Genomic DNA, 27,541 nt, shown 5'->3' with positions numbered 1-27,541 from the left:
AATCTTGATCTAGATCCTCAGTGCAGAAGAAAGAGCATAGGTTTTTCAAGTATTAAAGGGGAGAAAGGGAGGGAGAGGGAGATGGAGAATAAGCAAAAGAGGGAGGGAGGGGAGACAGAGAGACAGAGGTTGTACAGACAAAAAGACTTCGAAATCTCGGGTCACCCGCTTGCAGTGAAATCTTGGCCCATCACTTTCCCTCTTTGAATCTCACTTTTCATGTCTGTGAAGTAGGGATAATCACACATCTTCAAGGGAATGAGATGAAAGTGAATATGCAGGGACGTGAATGCATATACAGTACTTGTAGATGAGGGCCAAGGGGGGCTGAGACTCCCTTCACCTCCTTCCTCCTCCTGTCATGGTCTCCCGGATCCCTGGATTCTCCACTCCATTTGTTGGGATATTGACCAAAGGGAGGCTGCTCCTGGGGTTAAGGAGTATTGTTCAGGCCGGGGCCCTTTAGGGGCACTAATAATAACTTTGCCTCGACAATAGACATCTGGGGTCTTCTCAAGCACGCCAGGGTGGATGGGTACCCACATATGGCAGTAGACCCCAGGAGGCAGGTCCCAGGGGGGAGAGGCTCAGGGGGGAGAGGATTGAGCAAACTTCTGAACAGCTCCAATGCCCCGCACCCCACCCTGAGTCTCTTCCCACTTCCCCAAAAGCCCAGTATAAGGGCTGCCTCTGGGGCCCAGCAGCCAGAGACTCTGAGAGCAGAGCCTCAGACTCAGGAGGTGAGTGCTCCCCTGGCTGCCCATGGAGAAGGGGTCCAGGACTTGGGAGGAAGCAGGATCTTATCTGGCAAACATCTTGGAGGTCTGACTGCAGGATTATAATGGCCAGTCTCCTTCCCTCTTCTTCTCCACTGTGAGAGAAATTGGCCCTGGTCCTGAGCAGACCTGTTCTTACAGGGTCTGGGCTAAGTGTTGTTCCAGCGAGCAGTGATGGAGTTCTCAGGAAAAAAGGGGCTTTACACCTTGAGCTGACACCCTCATGTCCTTTCCCTGATTCTCCAGCTCAGGGTCTGTTCATTGGACAAGAAGGAGGCTCTCTAGTTTGCCCTTTAATAAACCAGTTAAACAAACTTCTCTTCTTTGCCCTGTGCCAGGGGCTGTGGAGACACACTGGACATCCCAGGGAGGCAAGGTGGAGCTGTGTCCCTGTTACAAGACTGAGTAGATATGAAATGCCCCCTGGTCTTACCCTTTCTCCTGCTGGGGACAGTTGCTGCTCTTCATCTGGGTAAGTCCTCCCCTTCTCGTCTCATCTATATTTCTATTTTCTCCTCTTTTATGCACCGTTTTTTGCACTCGTGGGGCTGAAGCCACAGCCTCCCCTCTTCAGTTGACCCAGTTCATCTCTGTTAAGATTTCTCCTGGACTCACAGCTGTGACCTGAACTTTCTATCAGGGCTCCTTCACAAAGAAAAACCACCCACTTATGTAGGAGAAGGGCTTCTCACAGGTGCTTCCTCCAACCCCCAAAATACACACCTGTGGTGTCAGCCAGAAGTCAGGTTCTCATGCACTTGTGCATATGACCCAAGAGTTCTCACCTCACTCAACACCTTGGAGATCCTTCTAGTCTTGGCGCCAGGTGGCGACCATAGGAACGCTTGAGGGGGATCAGAGATGTCCATGGTCCTGGAAGAAAGGGATTTCCTCCCCTTCCCCCCAACTGAAGGGAAGTTACCTCTTCTTCCCAGAGAATCATGACCCCCAGTTGGACATCCAAGAGACACAGGCAGACCTGATCCAGGATGTGGAAGGTTCAGGGGAGCAGGAGGGAGAGTTGGCCCTGACAGATGAGGTGATTCAGTCAGAAGGAGAGGAGGCTGAGGCTTCCACCAATCAAGACACCTTTGAGCATGAGGAGGCCATGGAGTCGGACCCAGCTGCCCTAGGTGAAGACTTACAGTGCCCCAGGGAAGAGGAAACAATTGAATTGTCTGGCCATCCTGCGTGCAAGACCTGCCGCTACTTCTTGGTGCGAAGTCCTAGGACATTTAGAAACGCTGAGGTGAGTGGCAGGAAAGCTACTGTGGAGGACCTGGGGGAGAAGAAGAGAGTGGATTCAGCCTGCCGTTGCATACTCACTTAGACTAGTGGTTATCAAAGCCTCATGTGCACCAGAATCTCCTAGTGAAATGAAATCTGTTAAAAAACAGATTTTTGGGCTCCATCCCCAAAATTTCTGATTTCACAAGTCTGTGATGGGGCCTGAGAGTTTCCCTTTATACCACATTCCCAGGTGATGACGATATTGTTGCCTGGAGACTGCACTTTGAGAACCACTGATTTGGACAAAAGGCTTTGGTATTAGATAGACCTGTGTTCAATCCTGGCTCTGCCTGTCAATGGCTGTGTTACCTAGGCAAGTCACTTCACCTTTCAGAGCTTCAGTATCTTCATTTGTAAAATGGAGATATATAGTTCCAAGAGCTTAGACTTCCGGTGAAGTTTCCATGAGATAATACATGGAAAGTATTTAGAATAGTCCCTGGGTCATTGTAAACGCTCAATAAATGGGGGCTATAATGGTTCTGAATATTATTATTATTTCCTGCAAGAAGTTGCTGACAGCAGTAAAAGGAGCAAGCGATGAGATTGAGGGGGGCAAGTAGGTCCCTGATTTATGAACTGAAAATGGATGTAGGCTCTCTGCTGGAGACTCATGGACTTGAGTACAAGGAGAGTGAATTCTTTACACCACCTCTTCTTCTCTCCGCAGAATGTCTGCGAGAGGTGCTACCGAGGCAATCTTGTCTCCATACACAATCCCAGCTTAAACTATCACCTCCAGTGCTTGATCAGGGGGATCAACCAAGCCCAGGTCTGGATTGGAGGCATCTTGAAGGTCTGGGTAAGTGAGGGGCCAACTCCCAGGTACAGGAAGTTCTTTCTGATCGCCTCGAGAGTACATCTGCTGGCCTCAAGTCTTATCCCAGCAGCTGAGGTGACTTTAGGCAGGTGGTGATGAGCTGGAGCTGGCTTGCACTGGCTCAGGAGAACCAGTGATTATGCACATCTCTTCCCAACTCCATGTACAGTGACTTCATGCTTGTAGCTTGAAATCTCCCATAGTTGATGAATTTACGCCAAGGAAATTGGCAACTGCTGCAAGTCCCTCTGCCTTCTCATCTTCCCCCAGAGCTGGTTGTTAAAGACTTACCAGCACACCACTGGCGTCACGAGACAGGTTCCATGCCCACCTTGGTCACTTACTACCTGAATGTCTTCCTTGAGCCTCACTTGCCTCATGTCTACAATGGAGTCCTTCTTCTGTTAGAGTGGCTCTGGGATTGTGGATGAATAAGTGCCATCACATTTGCTACTCAAGGGTGGTCCATGAAGCAGTAGTATCAGCATCCCTTGGTAGCTTGCTTGAAATGCACAATCTTGGGCTGCACCCCAGACCTCCTGAATCAGAATCTGCATTTCAACAAGATGCCCAGGAGATTTGTATACACAATGAAGTTTGAGAAGCCTACTCTGTGTGATGATGCCATTGCCTGCACTCAGGGATGGATCTCTAGGGTATCTGGCTTCTAGCCGGGTGAACAGTGAGAAGAGATTATACATATAGTGAGTGTCCAGAAAGGGATGCTTGGTGCATGGTGTGCATTCTCTGGAGCCCGTGATTGTCTCTGTCTTCCTGGACGTCTGCCCTCTGATGCCGCCTATCTATCTCTTCTCTAGCACTGGTGCAGGAGATTTCGCTGGACTGATGGGAGCCGCTGGAATTTTAGATACTGGGCTTCAGGGCAACGTAGAAATGGGAGAGGCCGCTGCGTGGCTCTATGCACCAGAGGTGAGCAGAACTCAGCACCAGTGCAAGGGGAATGAGGGGCAAGGTGAACTCTTACATACTGTCCCTTTGAGCTGTCTCAACACTCCTCCCCAAACTCACACCCTCCCCCCAACCGGAGAGCCAATGTCCTCTCTGTGAGAAGGGATGAGATGTAGTGAAGGATTCCTCAAAGCAAAACCAGGTGATGGGGTGCCTTGTGTGTGGGCTAGATGCGGTCTTTCCATCTTATGGGCTGGGGTGGGGGGAGATCATTTCCCTATTCTGATATGAGGGCGACAGATGAGAGTAGCAGATGTGAATTTAAGTGTGGATGAGGGATGAAGGAAAGATGTGCGAATTATGGATGGGTGACAGACAGTTCTCCAGTTTCCAACAGCATGGATGAGGGATGTGAGGGAGCTTAGTACAATGGCTAAGACCATAGGTGCTGGAGTAAGACTGCTCTGGTTCACATCCCGCCTCTGCCACTGGCCAGCTGAGACACAGGCAAATTATTACCCCCACTAAACCTCAGTTTCCTCATCTGAGAAATGGGGATGAGCTAGCACCCATCTCTTGGAGTCATTGTGAAGATAAAAGCACTCAATCACCCTGCTTCCTTCGCTGTGGGAGCTCAAGAAACGTGAGCTGGTAGGGATGTGTAGGCAACATATGGCTGACTGATCACAGCCACAGCAGGCAAGGGAGGGTATGAGGTGCCTGAGGAGGGACGGAGCGGGGCACAAGCCACACTCATATGGGCAGCTGACCTCACTTTGCTCTCTACTGCCAGGGGGTCACTGGCGACGAGTTACTTGCAGCAGGCATCTGCCCTTCATCTGCTCCTCCTAAGCCGTTGGCACAGAGACCCTGCCTTGAAGCCACCTCCCTTCACAGCTTCTGGTCAGCCCCCCCAACACTGGGCTCGTCCCCTTGTCCCTCCTGGAAATAAAACTAGACATCCCACAGCATTTCATGATTCTGCTCACTTTGGAGGAACCCCGAGGTTAGGAACGCCTGGAAGCCATCACTCTCGCAGGGTGGGGCTTTGAGGAAAGTAAAATGTGGTGGAGTAGGGCTCCCGGTAGGGGTGGGTGGGGGGTGCTGAGGTGTTGGGCTGCAGCGCCACCTGGGGGCGGAGCATGGACTCCGGAGGACGCCTCTCAACCCTGGCTCTGGGATTCCCACAGCTACCCACCAAGGCCCTGGGGGAAAATCCCATTAGGTGGGGGGTGGGGAACTGGCCCTCCTGTTTTGTTTGCGTTCAGTATGCGGGGTGCGGTGAGGTGGGAGTGGGGTGGATTTTCGAAACGGAGCTGACCTTGCTGATTGAAGGATTGGGCTGGAGAAGTGAGATGCCATCTGGATGAGCATGTGGGAGGGAGGAGAAAGTAGTCTTGTCTGGGGGCAGCCTGTTCCTCTAGTACTCTATCTTGTTTGCCTCAGATTCTGCCCCTATTTTCCATTCCTCCAGCCACTGTGGGTGAATTCAAAGGCCCCAACTTCTTCTGAGATCTGTTCCCCACTCCATTCCCAGGAGGGTGGCTGTCCTTCCCTCTCCTCCATCCACAGCCTACCTCCCTAAAGGTGCCACATTCTCAGGAGGGAGGTGCCTCCCAGCAGGAGGGCCTTGGGGCCAGTCAGGGTATCTGGTAGCCTGTGGCTCCTATGCTGTGTCTACAGCCCCAGGCCTCAGCTTCTCTCCCTCACCCCGTGTTCTCAGACCCAGGGGACATTGAGAGAGAGCACTGTTTCTGCTCTTTACCTTATTTGAGGCAGGATGCTTGGCTCCCGGTAGGATCTGGAGTTGATGCAGCAGGAGTCCAGACCTGAGACTGGGTATTAAGAGGGCAGACAGCCTTGGGTTGTGGGGAGAGAAAGAGGGGTGCGCTCTGAGACAGAAATACTTCTTTGGGTGTCATTCTACATGGGGCACAGGGAGAAGGTACCAATATTTCTGGAAATGCACGTGCACATGCATGTATATGTATTTGGGTGTGTAAGCGAGTCACTCTTTGTATACGTGTGTGTATCTGTGTATGTGTGAATCTGTATATGTAAATGTGCATAAATCTTCGAGTCAGTGTGTATTTGTGTGTTGTGTGAGGGTGTACATTTTGTACATCTCTCTGTGTTAATGGATAGGCCTGTGTGTCTGTGGACACTTATGAAGCTCTGGACCGTAAGATGCCTGAATCTGTGTGTGCACGCATGTGTGTACTTGTGTGACTTTGGCCAGTATGTTTTGGAGTGTGTATACATGTTAGTGTGTGTCTGAGCACACCTGTGTACAGGTCTACGTTTGTGTGTGAACACGTGTGTGCCTGTCGAGGCATTTGATGGGATGTGGAGTTTCAGGAACTAAAAGAACAGTCTCCCAGATATGCTTTCTTATAAAGGTTCTGGAGGTGGTGGAACAGGACAGGGCGGAGAACCCCAGGGGAAGTGGGTGGCGAAGAAGCAGCAGGGCTGAGTTCCCTGAATATGAGCGGGCCTCTGACAACAGGACCACGGGTCTTGGGCTTGGCATGGATCTCACCAATGCTGGACCTCAGGGACTGCTTCTGGTGAAGAATCCTGTCCTTCACAGAGGGGTGTGTCCCTCAGCCTTGGTTGCAGTTTGGGTCAGGAAGCTGCTAATAACAGCATGTCAGTCTCCCCAAGGGCTTGGAACGGGGGCTGCCTGGGGGTCAGGCCCCCACCCAGGTCCCTGCATTGCATACTGCAACAAGCGAATTCTTTTTTGTGTATGTGTGAAGAAGATTCGCCCTGAGCTCACATCTATGCTAATCTTCCTCTCGTTTGTATGTGGTATGCCTCCACAGCATGGCCCATAAGTGGAGTAGGTCCACACCCGGAATCCTAACCTGCAACCCCTAGGCCACCCAAGCAGAGTATGTTCAAGTTTAACCATTGAGCCACAGGGCCGACCCTGCAACAGCCTAATTCTTGACACTCTGCTTCTGAAAGAACAGTGGAATCTGGCCTTCGGGGTTGAGATAGGCAGTAAAGGAAGCTCTGCATAGGGAGCTCTGGGACTGGTATTTTGGCTGAATGGGAAGCCCCCACTTAACTACTTGTTGGGGACTTGGTTCTAGCCAATCCCAGTCACCCAATATCCTGCCAGCCAGGACTGGAGGTAGAGAGAGGGCAGGGAGAGGAGCGGGCTTAGATCTCACCAGATTGAAGCTTGCTTGAGGCAGACAAGGGTAGATAAGGTGTCCCTCAAATATCCAGCACTGTGTGTTATTGGGGTCAACTTCAACCATTATGTATTCATTCCTTTGGTTGTTTAAGGCCTTTCAGTCTTGAATAGCCTTTGATTAAAAAGCAAATACTCTTAGGAGAAGAAACTCCAAGGGCCTTATCTCTTAATACCTCTGGGAGGTTGATTGGTAACTTGCCGAGAACAAGGTTTTGTGAGAAGGAACACAGAAGGCAAGGATGAGCGTTACTGTCAGTGGGCATAGGGAGAGGGTGGTTGTGGAGAAGGGAAGCCATTGAAAAGGAGATAAGGAAGCAGAGAGTGCAATGTTCACCATCTTTTCTTGCTGGGGACCGAGGTAGACTGTGTTTCCTGGTATTCCTTGCATAAGTTGGGCTCTGCAGCATGCTACTGGGTGTGGCCAATGCAATGTGGGAGGAAATGATGTAAGTCTCTTCCAGGCCTGGCCTTTAAATGACCCCCTATGATCTTCCCATTCTCTCTGTCCTTGCCACAGGGATCTGGGGGTCCCCGTGTCCCTGAAGGCATAGCTACCCGATGGAAGGGGCTGTCTGACCTGCTGTGTGTAGGAAACCTTGAGATTTCACAGCCTACTTGTTACTGCAGCAGAACCTGGTTTAACCCAACACATATAGAAAAGAAGGTGCCCAGGAATGTCCTAATTTTTCCCGGACAGACATAGCACAGAAGTCAGGATCCCAGCCACCAGAGTCACAAAGCTCTCGGTTCAAGTCCAAGTTCTACATTTCATTTTTCTTAGGCTTACTAAGTCTCAGTTTCTTTTTCAATAAATTAAAAGTTGAATTAGACAACATCTGTAACGCATATACCCCTCTGCTTCGCAATGGTGAGTTGTCACTACCTGTGGGCCTTTATGCAGAGTCATTAAGGAAGCAACACAGTGATAGGAATGAGCATGGGTTCCAGTTTGAATTTCCATGTATTGCACATTTCTTCTTCTATGAAATAGCATTAATAACAAACCACAGCAAGCTCACCAGGGTTGGTGTGTGGGTCCATGTGATTATGTTGGTGACTGTGCTGAGGATACCAGGATGCAGGAGAGACAAGTTAGCTATTTTATCAGTACTGATGTCAACCCGAAGTCCGGCACACAGAAGTGCTAACTTAGTTAAGCTGTGGGAAGACAGCATCAGGCTCACACCCACAGGTTCAGGACAGGAGGGGCTGATGCACCCGCAGGAGGACCAGCCCAGTGTGGAGAAGGGGAGGGCTGGGGGAGAGGGCCCCTCCAGGACACCGCTGCCTCCATCTCCCCCACAGAGAACGTCCTCAGCCCCAGCCCAGGCTCCTGAGAGCTGGATTCACCGGGAATGCCTGTGGGTCTTCTGGTTGGAGAATGCACTGCTGTCTTCATTGATGTGTCTGCTGAGATGTGCCTTATGTGTGGGAATCATACCCCTTCTCTCCCTGCAGTGGGGGATCATTGGTGTTGGGCCTTTGCAAGTGCCCACTGCTTGATTGTCCCAAACTACTCCCAAAGCTGCCCACACCCCTTTTCTCTGCACCTTCCTTCGAGGGGCCAGCCCTCATCTACAGTTACTTCGTTTCTGCTAAGTCCTCATGGTTATGCCCACACTCCAACTTTCGAGGATGCAGATTTGCTGTGAAGCTAACAAAACATAATTCAGGGTTAATATGTCTGTGACAGTACACCTTCCCGCCAATAAAGCAGGAGAACCATGCCTTTTGGACAAGCTCCCAAGGAGATTCTGAAATTCAGTACAGGATAGGAACCACTGGCTCTGAGACATCTGAGAGTGGCCCCTCAGGTTCCTGAAAGGGGTGACAGGAGAGAAGCTGGAGGGTAATGAGTGGTCTCCCCAAGGAAGTGAAGAAATGAAGGGTTCTTATCAGCCCTCCCACCTCCCTCAATCTGTGGCAAACCTTCCTTCCTCTGGGGAACTTCCTCCAAAGTCCCTACATAAAATGTCACTGTGGGATGGAGAGAAGGAAGATCTGGGATTTGGGAATTCCTCAGGACCCAGGAAGACTTTTGGGAAGGTAAGTGCTTTCTGATGTAGTGGAACTTATTCCAAGTAAATGTTCATCTCGTGGGACACATCTGGCCTGGGCCGGGAGGTTCTGGAGGGCTGGCTGGGATTGTGTGTGGCTGTCAGGTTTCAAGGGTGTCAGCAGGGACAGGAATTCTCATCCTCTGCCTGTCACATTCCTTCTGAGGTATGTGAGAGCTCTCCTTGTCTGGGAAACCAGAGATGCACATGTGGCTTTTTGAGCTTTGAGGACGGAAGCCACTTTCTAAGTGCTGTGTGGCCTAGGAAGGCCAATAATCATTGTTTCTGGATTCTCTTTGTTTCATAGACTGTGAGGGGCTTATTAAGTATGAAACATGAAAATAATATTCCCCTCTTCACATTCAGGTCCACAGGAAAGCCAACCTTGTCTGCCCCTCATGGTCTGCTTCATTCTATTCAGAAAGAAGTGCTAGGATCCTGGAGAATCAAAGGTTGGGCTCAGCATTAGCTTTTCTGGCCCATCCTGGCTTCTGTTCATGCCTGCTGTTTCTTTACCTCACTCCCAATGTCCCCTAATGGTGTGGCTGTGGGGTGTGTGTGTGTGTGTGTGTGTGTGTGGGTATGTGTGTGTTTGACAAACTATGTTCCCCATTGCAGGAAAAAGCCAAGATGAAACTCTCCCTACTTCTGGCTGTTGTATTTTGGGCAGTTTCAGCTGTTCATCTGGATAAGTTTCCTTAGTCTTCAGTCTTTCTTTCTCTCCTGTGCTCCTTTCTAAAGTATATATGGTTAGAGTCACAAAGCCACCTCTTTTGCTGGCCATCTCTATTGCAAGATGTCTGCATTTAAAGGAACCGAGACTGTAGAAGCTTGAGTTAGAGGGACTCCTCGGGGCATCTGTATATCTGCAGCCTCATTTATACTGTGACATTCTCAATTTTGTCCTTTATAGATAATGCCCATGATGATCACCATAATGACTTTCTTTTACTTTGAGCTCACCTAGTGTACTGTGCTAAGCATTTTCTATGCATTATCTCCTTTAATCCTCATAGCATCCCCATGAGGAATGTAGTATTGTATACCCATACTGCAAATGAAGTAAAGCTAGTGGATGATGGAATCAGTACCCAAACCCACAATGGCCTGATGCTAAGTCCTTGATCTTCACCCCATGACCTCGTGTGGGAGGCTAGGTTATCCTCATGGAGGCTTGGTTCTAGGTTTCTCTCTTTCCAAGGCTGAGCATTCTGATGGCTAGGACAAGGAGGGAACTGTCCATGGTTCTGGAGAGGAACAGGAAAAGATGTGAGGGGGTGCAGCTGGACTTTCTCTCTGCCAGGGACTGAAACGTCCAACTTTGAGAGCCCCTTGGGAGATGAGATCCTGCCTTAGGATGGGGAGATGCCAGGACACGGGACAATGCAGGCTCCTATGGAGGGACTGACGCTGCTGGAGCAAGAGGAGGAGGGAGGCTCTGGAGGTGAAGATGCCCCTGAGGAAGAGGGGGCTGTCAAATCAGTCTCAGCCCTAGAAGAGGTGGACAAGGACTTTCAGCGTCCTTAGGAAGAGGATACTGTCAAACAGGTGGGCATCCCTGGATGCAAGACCTGCCGCTTTGTTGTGGTGGCGAGAGCCATGACGTTTAGTCAAGCTCAGGTGAGTGGCCTGTGGCTGAGGCTGAGTCCAGGTGTGGGGAGGAAGGCAGGGAGGGGATGTTTCTGGCCTCTGAGTCACTGTTTCTTCTCCTCACTGAGGACCCTGGGGGTGTCAGGAGGGTCTGAGGCTCGCAGAAGTGTTAGAGGTGGGTAAGAGGGGGTAAGAAGTGAGGGTCAAGTGGAAACAGAAGTTACATTTTGATCTCCAGTCTTCAAATGGCTGTGTGATTGGCTTGGCTAGTGGGGGAATGAATTGTGGAGACTTCAAGATCCAGGGCTAACATCACGTGTATTCCTCAGGAGGGGCACCCAATTTTTCCTCTTTTATCCTGCCTTGCAGTATACTTCTCAGAGGTGCTACAGGGGCAAACTCGTCTCCATCCATAACCTCATCTTTACCTACCACATCCAGTCCTCAGCCAGAAGTGTTAGCCAGGGTCAAGTATGGATTTGAGGCATGAGCACAGGCTGAGTAAGAGGGGTCCCAGATCTAAATGGGGAGCCCCTTCTGACCCAAGCCAGTGCTGAACATGTTGCAGATTTCTTTGTGCTTCTGCTGTCTGATCCCCTGAAGAATTTTGGAGAGTTGGAGACCTGGGCATGATAGCAAGGTGGCAGCCTAGGCATCGGGTAGGGCCAAGGCTTTAGATGAGTAGGTGTGGGTTCAAGTTCTGCTCAGCCTCTGACTGTCTGTATGACTTGGGCAGGACTATGAGCCTGGGTCCTCATCTCTAGAATGCGGTTGAAACTCCCGTCCCACCTCTTGTCAGGGCCAGAAGGATGAGTGTGTCACGAGGATGCATAGAATGTGATGGTGTTGATCACTGTGGATAAACATTTTGGTTGACGAGGACTGTGTCCATGATGGTCCAACAGAGAAGGCAAATGCCCAGCAGGCAGCAGGAGGATCAGACAGGGACAGTTCCAGCTCTACCTCCTGCTTTCCCTTTGCCTCATGCTCTAGCCCACCTTCTCCCTTCCTCTCTCCTCTAGGGCAGCTGCCAGCGCTTGTACTGGGTTGATGGCAGTGCCTGGAAGATTTGGTACTGGGCTCTCAGCCAGCCCCTGGCCTCTGGTGGCAGCTGTGTGTCCATGTGGAACCTAGGTGACGTGGAAGTAGGGATAAAAGATGATAAGGCATGGGAGGTGGGAGGCTTATGGAGGTGGTGCTAGGAAGATCTGGACCCTCCATGGGAGAGGCCTTCTGGATCTTCAAACTTCATTTCCACTGAAGTGTGGGGGCTGCTGGAATGTCTTGGCTTTGTAGGCATCCTCTTCGGCTGGGCATTGCTGGTATTTGTCTTCAAGACAGAGCATTACTTTGAGGAGCTGTGTGAACCAAATGCCAGGCTGACGGTAAATACCACGCTGATGGGCAATGCCACGGGACAGAGTGGTAAGGGAGTGATGACTTCTCTAGGAGGCTGAATCTGGTGGGAAGGGTTAGGGAGGACTCCATCCCGTGCCCAACCTGCCAACCTTTCTACAAGAGAGAAAGGGGATGTCAGCCTCCCCTGTCCCCTACTCCTCAACCTCAGTCTAGGAGGTGCCTGGAGAGAGAAGTACTAGCTCCTGAGGGGTAATTAGAGGCAGCCACATTTCAGCTCACTGAAGGGAGAACTTTCCACCAGCCAGCTGTCCAAGATGGGAGAGGCTGCTCTGGAGGGGAGCCAGGCTGGGAGCCCACCTGGCAGGAAGGCTGGGCTAGATGGGAGGTTGGCCCACCCACTCTTGCTTCTGAGATCCCCCTTTCCGGCCTCCAGACTGCAAATCCCAGGATGAGAAGTTCTCGCTCATCTTCACCCTGGCGTCCTTCGTGAACAACTTCATGACGTTCCCCATCGGCTACAACTTTGACTGTTTCAAGACCACCATAGCCCACCTCATAGCCATGTAAGTCCAAAGGCCTAGTCTTGGTGGAGATGAGCAAGAGGAATTCTCCTGGCAGCAGCCTCTCTTGGAGGGAGTCTCGGGCCAGGCAACTGGGCAGCCCTGCCAGGCACTGCCTCAGCAACTGTGTGAGAAACAGCCCAGAGTGTGAGCTTGGTTAGACCTGCTCTCTTCCCACACCCCTACTTCCCTCTCCTTGCCTCCTTCCTCTGCTAGGTGTGAATCTGTGTTCTATGTGACAGGCTTTCTGTGAGGGCTGGCCTGGGGCCGGGGTTATGAAATTAGCAAAACCTAAAAATGTCACTCTGACTTCATCCCGGTGACCATTGTCTATAGCTCCTACAAGGCCTCATGCCCAGGTTGCTCAGACTTAATTGTCATCTTCCTCACCCCCGTCACTCCCCAGAGACTTAGCCAATGAGGTCTCCTGGGACCTGCAGTGGTGGGATATAAGGTCCCCTGGGGCTGGAGGGAAGGCAGTGGGGTTTCCCATGCAGATGAGTCAAAGAGGCCAAGGGACTTGCTCTCGCTCACCCAGGGTGCCACTCCAAGTGGCCTGGGTCAGTGATAAGCAGTGCCCTGCTGGGAGCTGATAGAACCCAAAGCAAGCAGCCCCTGGCATGCTTGTGAGAGATTAGTTGTCAGAGGGACTGGAGGGCCGGCTGGGCCAGGAAATAGCCAGGTCCCTTGGTCTTTAAGTGCTTGGCACGTAATGACTTTATCTCGTCTCTCTTGGTGTTTGACTCCCTCTCCTCCTCTTCCCTCTCCTCCCTCTTCTCCAGCCTCCATGTGTTAAGAAAACTCAGTCTTCCTTCCTGTGTTTCTCCTTTACTTTTACAAACGATGCTTCACACCCAAATGTGTGTGTGTGGGGGTGTTCCCACACCAAGCCGTCCTGCGACAACAGCTGGGTGACCTACAATTTAACTCAATTCTGACCTCATCTTCCTGGAGATAGAGTCAGATCCCACAGGTAAGGGCTCAGTCCCACGAGACTTCCCCCACTTCAGACACCAGTAGCAAGTGGTGTGTCCCCTGGTTGCCCATGACTTCTGTCTGACTTGGCTACACAGCGGAGGTTCCCATGACCTCCTCCCTCTTGGGTTTGATTATTTGCTAGCCTAGCTCACAGAACTCGGGGGAAAACTTACTTATGTTTACCAATTTCTTAAAGGATGTGATAAAGGATACAGATGAATGGTCAGATGAAGAGATATGTAGGCGAGGTCTGGGAGGGTCCTGAGCCTCGGAGCTTCTGTCCCTGGGAAGTTGGGGTGTGTCACCCTCCTAGTATGTGGATGTGTTCACCAACCCAGAAGCTCTCCGAACCCTCTACTATTGGGGTTTTGTGGAGGCTTCCTCAAGTAGGCATGATTAATTACTAACTCCATTTCCAGCCCCTCTCTCCTCTCTAGAGAAGTGGGGAGTGGGGCTGAAAATTCCAATCTTCTAATTATGGCTTGGTCTTTCTGGTGACCAGCCTGTTCCAGGAGCCATCCAGGAGCCCACCCAGAGTCACCTCATTAAAACAAAAGATGCTCCTAGTGCTCTTATCACTGAGGAATTTGAAGGATTTTAGAAGTCCTGTGATAGGGACTAGGGACAAGGACCAAATAGATATTTCTTATTCTAAATCACTATATCACACAGGCACTACTTTTATTACCCCATGTCTTATAAGACCCCCAAACTGCTAGAAGATCCCCATAGCCCTTGGATTGTGGTTCTATAATCACAGAACCCTGGAACTTTACGCTTGGGTTCTAGGTCAGTCCAATCATTTCCTTTTATAGAAAAGGCCACTGAGGCCCAGAGAAGGGCAGTGTCTTGACCAAGGTCACACAGTGAATAGGAATTAAGACTGAAGGTTTTTTTTTTTTTTTTTAAAGATTTTATTATTTCCTTTTTCTCCCCAAAGCCCCCCGGTACATAGTTTTATATTCTTCGTTGTGGGTTCTTCTAGTTGTGGCATGTGGGACGCTGCCTCAGCGTGGTCTGATGAGCAGTGCCATGTCCGCCCCCAGGATTCGAACCAACGAAACACTGGGCCGCCTGCAGCGGAGCGCGCGAACTTAACCACTCGGCCACGGGGCCAGCCCCAAGACTGAAGGTTTTGATTTGTAGACCAGGCACTAACCCCTTTCTCCAAAAGATTGGCCTGTTGGGACTCCCAGGTGGGAGGGCCTTGGCTCCACCCACTTTGTCTCTGGCCAAGCCAGGTCACCTTCTCCTGAACTCATTGCATCCTTAGCTGAGTTCATAGCCCAGGGCCCCATATCAATCACATCGGGGCTTCTGGCACCTGGTTCTGAGCCTGGGGCTCCAGAGGCACCAGTGCCCATTGAACTCCCAGGCTGAGAATGCGCTCTACTGCCAAATTTGGAGATTGGGTGAGTAGAATTCTCGGTTTTGTCCCCCAGGTTTACTTTTTCTTGACAACATCCTCCATCCCCCGTTCTGTGTTTCAGATTTCTCTACACCACTGCCACGCTCACCATAGCCTTCACCTCTGCAGGTGAGTGCTGTCGGGGGGTGGGAGGGACACAAGCTCAGGGGCACCTGCTGGGTGGGAGAGTTGCCGAAAGTGATGGGCAGGAAACACTGACCCCCCACGGTTATCAGAGAGCCACAGACTTTGAGCTTGAAAGAATCCTTGAGAGAATTATTACTGGTCTATGAAAACAGTTTCACCTAGTAAGAAATGCAAAAAATAAGCACAATGGAGGGATTGCCTCAGAGAGAAGAATTTGGTCCAAAGATTACATCTTTCCTGTTGTATGTATTAAAATGGTCTCTCTCTCTTATTTCAACGAAATGATAATATGAATGACAGTTGCTTTTGAAAATATCCCTACTTAGCAGGGTAAAAGTTGACGATCCTAGGTAGTCAAAAGTTTTCTTTTCAAATTTTACTGGTCTGTAAATGTATAAAATTCCCAAAGTCTAGGAATTCCAATCTGGTTTATTCCTGCTTTCCCCCAGTATGCAGAGGAGAAAACTGAGCTAGAGAGAGACCCCTTGCAAAGACTTGCCCAAGGCCACAGAGCAAGTTAGTGGGAAGTGGGCCTGGAGTCCCCAGTTGTGCCCTCTCTTAGCATCTTGGTTATGCGGGCCAAGAGATGCCTTCTAATATTTCTCCCCAGTGTCAGGTCACGCGGCTCAATTTTAAAACCACTCGCCTCATCAAACCAGCTTTATCTTATCTAAAAGCCTGTAAATGATTTTTAAGTGGCTGAATGTGTAGGTGGTGGCTAAGTATGTTTGACTCACCTTGTGAATCATTTGAGCAGCAGTTGTCCCTTCCTCCATAAAACGGGGCTTTTGGTCTTTGGAAAAAGTGTTGGGGCTACAATGACCCAGTTGTGAAAGGAATCTCACCCAACCTTAGGAGAGTGCATTAGGAGAGAGGTACCTTTTATAAAGACAGAAATTGAATGGTAAATAGTGTGAATAGTCTAAAATGAGCACTTTACAGTGCTTCTCAAGGTATAGAACAATAGTTACTTCAGAGGACATTAGGAGGCACAACCATGCCACGTTAAGCACTGAATCATCTGGTGAAAAAATCATTCTTTTTTTATTTCTCTTTCAGTCCTCTGATTTCATGAATGAAATTCTTGACATGGGGCCGGTATGAATTTAACACTATGGCAGGAGCAGGTTTCAAGCTTGGAGCATTCTGAGGGCAACTGCATCTAGTTACAATTTAATAACATTGTTTTCCTTTCATTGTATTTATTTTTCCATTCCTTTCTATTCTGGACAAGCAACACGAGTTGCTTTTCATTTACAGTAGTGATACAAAGTTTCCCTTAAAAAGAATAGATTTCTTTTGGATCAAAGGTAGTCAACGTAAAGAAAACATTTTGGCAAATAATAGGATGGGCATGGGTTATGGCCCAAATCAGGAAAGTGGGCAGAAGTCTGTAGTTTGGGAAAGACTAATTTAGTAAGGGCTCCAGACTCCAGGCACTTTCGTTCAGTTATCGTCCAACACTTTCCAGACCTATCATAGTAGTTTGTTTGCAGGTCAGTCTGTTCAAGGGTAGGAAGTATGCTTAACCCATCCTTCATTTCCAATGCCAAGCACAATGCCCCATGAAGGAAGTGCTCAAGTTTGATGAACAAAGGAAAGAGTCTGTCCCATTTTCTCACTCATACACCCCATAAGGCAGGAAGAGCAGGGACTGTTATTCCCATTTCACAGATAGGGTCACTGAGTCACAGATTCAGAATCCAGCTCAAAGTCATGAAGCGAATAAGAAGCTGGGCTTGGGGGCAGAGTCCAGACTTCTCTCCCCACAGTGCCAAGGATGAATAGAAGAGGCTGTTTGTGGTTGAATGAGAGAAGGGAGCAGTGACTTCACTTCGAGTCTATCTGGAGACATCCAGGTCTGCCACAGACCAAGGACCGTCTTTGGTGGGGAAGAAGGTGGCTCAGGAGACCTCTGCAAGGATGTCTGGGGGAGCCTTGACTAGTACCCTAAGGCCCTCGAAGGATGCTAGAATTAGGGCCCTGACCCTGGGATTGTTGGGAATTTGGAGCAAGTGGGAGCCAGAGTTTGGGGTTCCATGTTTGGGTTGCACTATGATACTGCCCCAGTTCTGTTTTTGATTGTTCCAGAATCAGCCCTACTGCTCTTCCTGGCTGTGCCCATGCTCACCGTCAGGGGAATCCTGTTTCTGATCACCAACCTGCAGGTGTGAGCCTGCCCTCATCCCAGGCACCTGGCAGGAGGTCGGGGAGGGTGGAAGGAAGGAGAAGCACTTTTCTACATTGGCTTCCTCAAATGGAGTGGACCCAGGCCAGGGTGGTAGCTCCTGGGGTGGAGGGTGAGTCTGGGTATCATGAAGGCCTGGAACATGCTGGGTGCACAGGAAATATTTATTTCATGAACAAATAAGTGATTCAGGTTGGTCACATTCTCTCCAGGTGGGAAACCTGTTTGGCAAACACCGCTCAACCATCATCACTCTCTACAATGGAGCGTTTGACTCTTCCTCGGCAGTCTTCCTTGTCATTCAGGTAAAAAATAGCGGGGCCAGCCCATTGGCCGAGTGGTTAAGTTTGCATGCTCTACTTGGGCGACCCAGAGTTTTGCTGGTTTGGATCCTGAAAGTGGCCATGGCACCGCTTATCAGGCCATGAGGCAGTGTCCCACATAGCACAACCAGAAGCACTCACAACTAGAATATACAGCTATGTACTGGGGGCTTTGGGGAGAAGAAGAAGTAGAAGAAGAACAAGAAGAAAAAATAAGATTGGCAACACATGTTAGTCCAGGTGCCAATCTTAAAAAACAAAAACATAAAAAATAGTAATAACCAACTTTTATTGAGCATTAATATATGCCAGACACTTGTCTTGTGAACTTTACATGATTTCTTTCCATCAAGCTTCTGCAGCTAGAAAACATGGCACTTGAACTTGAGCCCAGGCCTGTCTGGTTCTAGAGGCTGAGCATGTAACCATTAAACTCCTTGTTCACACTCCTGTAGGACTTTTGCATGGAGGCTAAGGGAAGGCATGGCCATGATGTGCCTGGGCCAGTGTTGGGTAGAGGCTTGGGGCCCTTTGCAGTGGGGTGTTTGTGCCTGTGAGCTTCTGGTTGGACAGGGAGGTGGGGGGTGGCTCATGGGGGAAGCAGGGGCAGACACAGAGTCCTCTCCAGCTCTCCTTAAGGCCGAGGTTAGTGATCAGGGGATGGGCTGTTGCCAGTGCTATGAGTAGCACACCTAACAGCCATTCTCCTTTCTTCATTGCTAACATTTCATCTGGGCAGTGGTGTTCCCACCCTAGGGGATGAATCCTGATTGATCTAAGCCAACTGAGTCAGTTGCTTTCCTCCTTGCTAATGATGAGTGGAGCTGGGCATATTCTCCAGTCCTTGTTAGTGAGGTGAAGGGGTTGTATTCACGAGGACGTTAGGGATATTTCTCTCCTTGTTGGAAGATGAAAGCAGAGCCAAAAGAAAGCCTTCCTCCTTGGTCGCCCTTTCCACCCTTCCCCTTTGAATGTTGTGGCAACTGTTTGAATGTTTGAATATAGCTGGATGTGTGACAGCCATTCTGTGATTATGAGGCAACAAGCTGGAGGACAAAAGCTAGCAAACTAAGGATGAATGAGTGAAAGGAATAAAGAATATGAGTCCTTGACACCCCAAGCCGACCAACTTGGGACTTCCCTCTGGGCTTTGTGTTAGGCCAGAGGCAGCTGGCACAGCCTGTGGGCCAGGGGCAAGAGAAGAGGATCTCTGGGAGTCACTATCCAGATATGAAACTAGCTTAGTACTGAGCACCTGGGCTTGGAGGGTTGCCCACAGGCTGAACCTTGGGGCACATACTCAAGCTTTTCTACCGCTCGTGCAAGAACTGCTTTCCAGGTTCTTCCCCCTTCCCCTGGATGTGCTTCCCTTCCTCTCTTCCCTCTTTGGAGTTGGAAGGAGAGAGAGCGTGCCAGAGCAGGAGCTGGAGATCTCCGTTTAATCTGACCTTGCTGCTGCTCACTCTGACCTTGATCAATTCCTTGTGCCTCTCTGGACCTCAGTTTCACCCTCTGTAAAGTGAGGTGGTTGGGCTAGATCAACGGTTTTCAAACTGGGTGTCAAGGAACACCGAGGGGTTCCCTTTCATGTTATGTTGGTCACCAAGGAGAATAAGGGGAGGATGACCGGGCCACTCCCACTGATGTGTTTCATAAGTTGAATTTCTGTGTAAAATTTTGTTTGAGCAAAAGGACTTTGCTGCCATTAAAAAAAAAAAGCACCAGGCTGCAAGATGTCTGAGAAGCTTCACTTCACTAGGAGGCTCTATAAGGCTGTGGGGATGGATAATATGCTGCCTCCTCTGCTGCTGGTTGGGCCCTGGGGTGACAGGGAGGCTATGTGTGTACGAGGTGTAATTAATTAGCTTCCAGGGTGGAAGGCAGCAGCCTGTACCAAGACTCATTCTTAGAAACTGGGGTTCCAGCTCCTGCTTCTTACCTTGACTTTTCTTTGGTGTTGTAAAATATGTACAATAAAAGTTACCATCTTAACCATTTTTAAGTGTATGGTTCAGTGGCATTAAGTTCATCATATTGTTAGGCAAGCAACACCACCATCCATCTCCAGATTGAACTCTTTTCAATCTTGTGTAACTGAAACTCTGTCCCCATTAAACACTAACTCTCCAGTATCCCACCCCACCCAGCTCCTGGCAACCACCCTTCTACTTTCTGTGTCTGTGAATTTGGCTACTCTAGGGACCTCATCCAAATGGAATCATGTAGTAGTTATCCTTCTATAACTGGCTTATTTCACTTAGCATGATGTCCTCAAAGTTCATCCATGTTATAGCATGTGTCAGAATTTCCTTACCTTTTTATTTTTTGGTGAGGAAGATTGGCCCTGAGCTAACATCTGTTGCCATCTTCCGCTTTTTGCTTAAGGAAGAGTGTCCCTGAGCTACCATCTAGGCCAGTCTTCCTCTATTTTGTATGTGGGACGCCACAGCAACATGGCTTCATGGGCAGTGCGCAGGTCTACACCTGGGATCTGAACCCAAAAACCCCAGACTGCCAAAGCAGAGCATGTGAACTTAACCACCATTGCACTGGGCTGGCCCCTACACTGACTTTTTTCCCTCCTTTGTCTGCAGCTCCTTTATGAACAGGGCATCAGCCTCAGGGCCTCCTTCCTCTTCTTCTCTGTCTTCAGTGTCTGGCATGTTGGGCACACTTTCCTCCTGCTGCCCCGGGGCACATCCACTACCCGCTGCCCCCCAACGACCGCTATGGGTAAGGACTATGATCTAGCGATTGTGGGCCAGAGCCCCCCATGTGACCTGGGATGGAAGCAGGGGATGGGAAAGTCGTGGTCACAGTAGGGCAGAGGAAACCTGTCACAGGAGAGGAAGACCAGAATGGGTGTGTCAGTTGGCAATTGCTGCATAACAGACTACCCCAGAACTCAGTGGCCTGAAACCTTAAGCATTTATTATTTTTCCTGGGTCTGTGGGTAGCTGACGAGTTCTACTGATCAGGGACAGACTTGGATGATCTTGACAGGGCTCATTCTTGCCTCTGATCATCTAATGGGCTAGCTAGGAGCTGGCTTGTCTAGGATGACCTCACTCACACGAGTTTTCTCTGGAGGTCATTGGGGGTAACAGGGATGTCTGGGACACCTGGCTCTCATCCTCTGGCAGGCTGGCTTGGGCTTGTCCATGTGATGGTTCCAGGGTTCCAAGAGAGAGAGTGCAGAAATGCACAAGCTTTCTTAAAGTTCAGGGCTGGAAGTGGCACAGCATCATCTCTGCTGTGTTTTCTTGGCTGAGGCAGCTCACATGGCTCAGTGAAGATGCAGGGGATGGGGAAATAGTCAGAGCTGCAAAATTCCATCGCAAAGCGTGGAGAACAGAGGAAGTGAAGAAATGTGACCCTTTTCGCAGCTTTTCCCCACAAGCAGTAGAGGGAGAGCTTTCATTTGCTGCTGACTTGCTATCTGCCAGATCCCAACTGCTCTCTAATGTCATCTCACCATGATGCTCTCAGATAGATACCCTTAGCTCCATTTTCCAAATGCGAAAAATGGGGGTCGGAAGGGTTATGTCTGAGCCGTGTTGCCACAGCCAGCAAGAACAAGAGCTGGGATGTGAACTCAGCCTCTCCTCCTCTGCCCACGCCTCCAGTGGTTCCCAAACTTTGCTGGGTATCAGAATCACAGAATCACTTGGAGATCTTCAAAAAGTGTGGAAGCCTGGCTGCCACTCCCAGACACTCTGATTTAACTGGTCTGGCTGTGACTTGGGCTTCAGGGTTGTTAAGAGGTGATTTCACTGTGCTGTGAAATGGGGGATCCCCTGCACTATTCCCTCCAGCCTGAGACTCAGGCTCAGCTCACAGCCCTTGGGCTGGGCTGAGGGGACTTCTGTTTCCACAGCCTGTGCTCTGGGAGGGACAGCAGGGAGGAGGAGAAGAAGACAGTGGAGTCCAAAGAGCTGGAGGGACAGTCGGAGTTCGTTTCGCCAAAGGAAGGTGAGCCCTGCTGGTGAACCCAGTTCCCCTTCAGAACCTGGTCTTCGTGGAGGTCGACCTGGTCCCTCACCTCCAGAGCTCCCCTAGCGGCTCAATCTGGAAAGGTCAGGTGGAGAAAGGACCTGTGGGGTCTTCTCAACCCCCTCACTTTATACAGGGTCCAGACAAGGGCAAGACTTTTGTTTCTTTTCTCCTTTCTGTCCCTCTCTTCTTTCTCTCATGTCATTATCACACTACCCCCTGAATTCCATCTTCCATCATTTTCCTTCCTGTCCCCTGACTCTACAGTCCTAAGTCTGCCTTATTTGTCCCCATTTCTGCAGGTCTCCTGGGTCTGCCCTCTCACTGTTCCATTTCCATCACCGCCTCTGTTGCCTCCTCATCTCTTGGGTCTTTGGCTACAAACATCACAAACCACTGCTGGCTGAGGTAGAAACAAGAACAGGATTCTGGAAAGCTCACAGAATCAAGGGAAAAATGAACTTTCCGGGCTCCAGGATGAATAGAACCAGGATACGCCTGGGGGTCCCAGTCAAAAGTCACAGCCAGTCTGCCTCTCTAGGGAGAATGATCAGATTGGGCAACCTTGGCTGAGGAACAGAACGCTTAATTCACAGGCCCATCTGGACCATGATGAAAAGGGCAGGGGAAGATTTCCAGAAGAAATCAGGATCCTGGTACCGAAAGAGAGGGGATGCAGAACAACTGAGACAACAGCTGTCAGCCACTAACCCTCATCTCATGTCTAACTTTCTCCTCTCCTTGTCTTTTTTTCACCATCCTGACTGAGAAAGATCAGGAAAGTGTTAGTGCAAGAAGTGTCGGTGAAATAAAACTGTGAAAGACAGACCAGATTTCAGTCGATGAGAAGAACATGGGGAGGGTCATTCATGGTGGTAGGGCCAGGATGACCAAGGCGTAGAGCTGAGCACGTCCCACTTGTGGGCAGCTCAGAGAGCACGCCGGATGAGTTCTGGGAGGTAAGAATAGAAGGCGAACGTGGACCTCAAAGTCTTCCATTAAGGCCTCTACACTGTTGTTCACCCTCGTCCTCCACTTTCCTCGTAATTAATGCCCAGATCTTCCTTTCTCCGTCAGAGATCCCAGATCCAGGGCAGCAGAAGGAGCTCCACTCTTTCTGGAGCTACGCTTTCTCTCGGCGCTTTGCCTGGCACCTGATGTGGCTGTCCATGATGCAATTGTGGCATTACATCTTTATTGGCACCCTCAACTCTCTGCTCACCACCTTATCCAAGGGCACTATGTATGTGGCTGGGCTGGGAGGCATCCCATCTGGGGACTTGGAACCTTGAGCGGTGTGGGGTGCTAAGCCCAGTAGGGCTATGTGCTCCAGAGAAAGGTGTGAGCAGGGATGTGGGGAGGATGGTCAGGCAGGGCAGGGTGGGAGGGTCCCCTCCTGTAAGGCAGTCCTGGAAGTTTCTTATCTCTCAACCCTTCTCTGCCCTCTGCAGTCAGCATCTACACAAATGCCTTTGCCATCACTCAGTTCTTTGGAGTGCTCTGTGTCCCCTGGAATGACCTGCTCATGGACCTGCTTAAACAGAGGTACCAGAAGAAAGCGAGCAAGACAGGTGAGACCTGTGCTCTGGAGCATCAGGCAACCAGGAGAGGAGAGATCTTCATTTACCTTTCTGTCCATCTTCTCTTTTGTTCTTAATCTTTTTCTACTTGCATCCATCCGTCTATCCCTCCATTCATCCACCCATCCATCCATCTGTCTGTCTAACCACTAGTCGCTGAGTGCCAGTTATGGGCCATACGTAGATCCAGATTCAGCAACGGACAAGACAGATACGTCCTTGTTCTCAGTGTAGAGAGTGGAGAAAGGAAAGTAATTAGGCATTACAATCCATGAAGGAAACCCACAGGGGGCTGTGGGGACACAATAAGGGCACACAGCCTGTTCCAGATGAGGATGAGATCGGTGTATGGGAAGGCTTCCTGGAGAAAGTGTCATCTAAGCTGAAACCTGAAGGATGAGTCAGAAGTGAGGAGATGAAGAGGAGGGCCCTGGGAGAGTGGCCCAAGAATATGGTGGGCTGAAGGTGGGGTCAAGGTTGTGAAGGAGAGAGGGAAATGTTGAGGACTCCGAGGAATCCCTTCAAGTGATTCAAGGACTGGCCAGTGGTGTAGTGGTTAAGTTCAGCACTCTCTGCTCTGGTGGCCCAGGTTTGTGGGTTAGGATCCCAGGTGCAGACCTACACCACTCATCAGCCATGCTGCGGTGGCAACCCACATACAAAATAGAGGAAGATTGGCACAGATGTTAGCTCAGGGTGAATCTTCCTAAGCAAAAAAAAAAAAAAAAAAAAAAGTAATTCAGGCTGGCCATGGTACAAAGGAGTATGGAAGGGGCTGGAGAGAGAGCCATGAGAAGGGACAGGCTATGTCCCATGCCGAGAATCTTTGACAAGCTCCTTGGACATAAGTCAAGGAACAGAGGGGTGCTGAAGTATTTTAACCTGCAGGGGTTGGGGATGGGGAGGGACAAAAGTAGAGAGTAACATTTCTCCTATGACTTTCATCTACACCCCTCCCTGACTCCCCTGCCCTGCTTCTCCTACCCTGCTGGAGTATTCTATAGCAAATCTCAGTCATCAAACCATTTCATCTGTAAATACTTCAGTTTGTACCTCTAACGGATAAGTCCTCTTTTACTTGAATATCACCATAGTATCATTATCACATCTAAAAAAACCCTCAATGATTTCTTAATATCATCTACTATGCACTCTGTTCAAATTTCCCTAATTGTCTCAAATATGTCTTTTTACAGTTAATTTGTTCAAATTAAGAGCCACACAGTATATTTTGTTGATGTGCCTTTTATGTCTTTTTAAACGTATAAGCATCATCTCCCACATGCTTTTTGTCCTTGTTTATTTGTTGAAGAAATGGGGTGGTTTGTTCTGTCACATTTCCACATTTTGGATTTGGCATCCTTTTGGTGTGATTTAAAATGTTTCTCTGGCTATTTCCTGTAAACACACAGGTTGGAAGCTCAAGGAGCCTCAGTTTCATATTTTTGGCAAGAATAATTCAGAGGTGGAGGTGTGGGCTTCCTAAGGGCTCCCGTCAGCAGGCCCCTGGTACCTATTGTCCTGTTCTTATCATGTTAAGATTGATCAATGGGCTCAGACTTTGTCAGTCTCATCCACTTATTATACAGTTTCCCATCGACTGTGCACCTGATGATTGTAGCAGCCATTGATAATCAATGCCTAGACCCAGTATTTTATTAGGGTTGCAAACTGGTGATTTCCAATTTCCATCTTTCCTTCTGCTTTCAACAGTGAGAATTCCTTTAGAAAGAAAAACTTCCCCTTATTAACTATTTTGTTACCCTGGCATAAATGCTTGGTTTTTCTTCTTTTTACCAATTTTAAGAATAATGAATTGATGCCCTAGCAACCTCCAGGGGTGACTACTCATTGTTTCTCTTTCAAAGTCTGATTTTAAATATACCTGATGTGTTTCAATCCATTTTCACCACGATTCCTTTTGATGTTCAAATCATCACATCTTTGGCCATTGGGAACTTTACCAATCCAGTATCTGTGTCCTTTAGACATCATCCCATTAGTTTTAGAGAGTGTCTTTAGTTTCTAGCACAATGAGATATTCACATCCATCTGATCAGGTATGTTTTCTATCCCAGACCTGAAACCAGACGTTTCTCCAAGTAACGCTGGGTCCCTTTAATGGGAAATGGTATTTAAAGACTGTAGTCTGGATGGTGGTATTTCTAATTCTCCTGGGTTGTCATTACGTTTGGGCTTTGGATAGAGTTAAAGCATACATAATTTTTTGGAAGAAAAAATACATCATGAATGCCTAATAATGATACTTTAATTCAAATTTTACTTCCTTAATTTTACATTCGTATCTCTTTTTCTCTTCCTCTGAAAATCTTGGTTCCTAACAATACTATACAGACACACACACGTATAGTATTTTAAAAGTATGTTTTATATATTATCAGTGGTTTTAGCAATGTTGATACTATTAATAAAAATACTGTTGCTGAATGCTGTGCCTCTCTCTCCCTGTCCTTCCATCCTTCCGTGCTTCCTTCCATTCTCCTCCTTAGCATATATCCCACAAGAGGATGTACAGTCAAATCACTGTTTTAAGAATCACCAACTTGACAGAAAGTTGTGTTCATTGGCTTCATTTTGCTCCTGATTTTGGAGGGTTGCTTTGCTTGTTCTCTTCCTATTATTTTATTTTAATTGAATTTTTAAACATTTGTATATCAAACATTTACATTTTCCCAAAGCCAAAACCATGAAACAATATACATTCAAAGAAGCTTAGTTTTCCTCTCTGTTCCCTGCACCCTATTCCTTCCCTCTATCTTTAGGCAATGATTTTTTTCTTAAAGACAGACTACATAGACATAATTTTGCTCTCGGATAAAGGCCACATACTGCACGCCCTGTTCTACAGTCTTCCTGCTGTGTGACTCTCTGTCCAGAACATGCTCCCCAGTAGGACCTTCTCCTCACTCCTCTCACGCTGCCTAGTTATCCGTGACGGGGCTGCAGGACAGCCAAGACAGCTGTCCCTCCGGATGGCTGTTTGGATCACCCCTGTCTTTTGTTAGTACCTGTCATGCTACACAGACTGCCTGGCTACAGGCTGCAGGGGCCAGAGCAGGTGGCCCTCTTAGGAGGCCATTGCAATCTGTGTAATTTGTGAGTGAGTGATGGTGATGAGGATGAGTTGGTGGGGATGGAGAAGAGTGGATACATTTGAATGATAATTAGGAGGTGGATCATCAACATTCATTGATGGACTGGAGATGGGGCATGTGGGAGAAAGAGGATTCGAGGATGACCCCCTGGGTTTCTGCCTGGAAAGTTAGATGGATGGTGGCTCCTCCCTTTACCCAGATCTCTCTTGCCTCCTTCCTGCCCTCCATTGTGCCCGCTTGCAGGCAGCCCCTCCTCTTCCCTTTTGGACCAGGTGTCTCAGCCTCGGCGGTAGCCCTTTGCTCCACTGTTTCTTCTCTGGCCCTGATGTCTCTGCTGTGCCTGGGCTTCGCCCTCTGTGTCTCGGTCCCTGTCCTCCCCCTCCAGTACGTCACCTTCATCCTGCAAGTGATCAGCCGCTCCTTCCTCTATGTGGGCAATGCTGCCTTCCTGACCCTTGCATAAGAGGGCTTGAGATGTGTTAAATAATGGGGGACACACGGGGCAAAGGGAAGTGTGCTGGAGGCACAGAAATTGGGAGGTGAGGATGGGCCTGAGATGGTCAGGTGATGGTGACAGGGTCTGGGAGCAGGTGTAGAGGGTGGTGCCTGGAGGTGAGGCTGGCCGGAGGAGTAGAGCTTTCATGTACTTGAGCCTTCGTATCAGCTCTCCCTCTGCCTCTGTTCTCTACCTGGTGAACGCTTATTCACCCTCCGAGGCCCACTTCTGTTCCAACACTCCCAGGGAAGAGTTGGAAAGAAAGTGTTTTCCCTTATTTGTGCTCTGGGCACTCGATTCTTGCTGCATTTGATGGTGCACACATCATCTGGCATATAGTGATCTGTTTTTGTGTTCATCTTTTTCTTGCAACTTCCCTGGGGTGCAGCGTGTGTCTGGGGCCCTGCTGTTTTCCCACTGTCAAGCACAATAATTTCTCTGTGTTCTGTGGTTTGAAAGCCTGAGCAAAGGCAAAGGGGAGAGGGCTGTGTGGTGTGGGTGGGTGAAGGCAGGCTGAGGACAGGGGAGTTGTGAACAAGTAGTTGACAAAGGCCCACCCAGATGAGGCCCTGCTTGGAGGGAGGGTCCCTGAGTCTCACTGGAACCCCATTTGTCTCTCTCCCAGTTTCCCTCCGGAGCACTTTGGGAAGATCTTTGGGCTAGTGATGGCCTTGTCAGCCATTGTGTCTCTGCTCCAGTTCCCCATCTTCACCTTCATCAAGGGCCCCCTCCAGAATGACCCATTC

The 27,541-nt window shown here is 49.3% G+C and overlaps 2 protein-coding genes across 2 annotated transcripts in view; both read left to right on the top strand.

Annotated features, from left to right (window-relative positions):
- The first annotated feature begins 656 nt into the window (after positions 1-656).
- LOC123278039 (proteoglycan 3-like) lies at positions 657-4,847 on the top strand. Its single transcript, XM_044750305.2, has 6 exons — positions 657-740; positions 1,115-1,248; positions 1,712-2,025; positions 2,737-2,868; positions 3,705-3,816; positions 4,589-4,847. The coding sequence occupies exons 2-6, from the start codon at positions 1,188-1,190 to the stop codon at positions 4,645-4,647; spliced, it is 678 nt and encodes a 225-aa protein (XP_044606240.2). The 5' UTR covers positions 657-740; positions 1,115-1,187; the 3' UTR covers positions 4,648-4,847.
- Positions 4,848-10,440: 5,593 nt separating this feature from the next.
- Positions 10,441-27,541, top strand: part of LOC123278170 (equilibrative nucleobase transporter 1-like) — an 82,184-nt gene continuing 65,083 nt past the window's right edge. Inside the window, exons 1-8 of the mRNA XM_070487377.1 lie at positions 10,441-10,557; positions 11,017-11,118; positions 11,670-11,781; positions 11,944-12,072; positions 12,419-12,569; positions 15,035-15,081; positions 17,191-17,267; positions 17,500-17,592. Coding sequence (XP_070343478.1) covers positions 10,441-10,557; positions 11,017-11,118; positions 11,670-11,781; positions 11,944-12,072; positions 12,419-12,569; positions 15,035-15,081; positions 17,191-17,267; positions 17,500-17,592 — 828 coding nt within the window. The remainder of the gene's footprint in view (positions 10,558-11,016; positions 11,119-11,669; positions 11,782-11,943; positions 12,073-12,418; positions 12,570-15,034; positions 15,082-17,190; positions 17,268-17,499; positions 17,593-27,541) is intronic.

Source organism: Equus asinus, chromosome 17 (genome assembly GCF_041296235.1).
Source record: "Equus asinus isolate D_3611 breed Donkey chromosome 17, EquAss-T2T_v2, whole genome shotgun sequence".
NCBI lineage: Eukaryota > Metazoa > Chordata > Mammalia > Perissodactyla > Equidae > Equus > Equus asinus.
This window is presented reverse-complemented; position numbering and strand designations above follow the sequence as displayed.

Bases quoted from the DNA above. Each gene is read 5' to 3' on its own strand.
- LOC123278039 (XM_044750305.2), top strand. From the start codon at position 1,188: ATGAAATGCCCCCTGGTCTTACCCTTTCTCCTGCTGGGGACAGTTGCT. The intron at 2,026-2,736 runs GTGAGTGGCAGG...TTCTCTCCGCAG, and splicing joins GGACATTTAGAAACGCTGAG to AATGTCTGCGAGAGGTGCTA. The intron at 2,869-3,704 runs GTAAGTGAGGGG...TCTCTTCTCTAG, and splicing joins GAGGCATCTTGAAGGTCTGG to CACTGGTGCAGGAGATTTCG.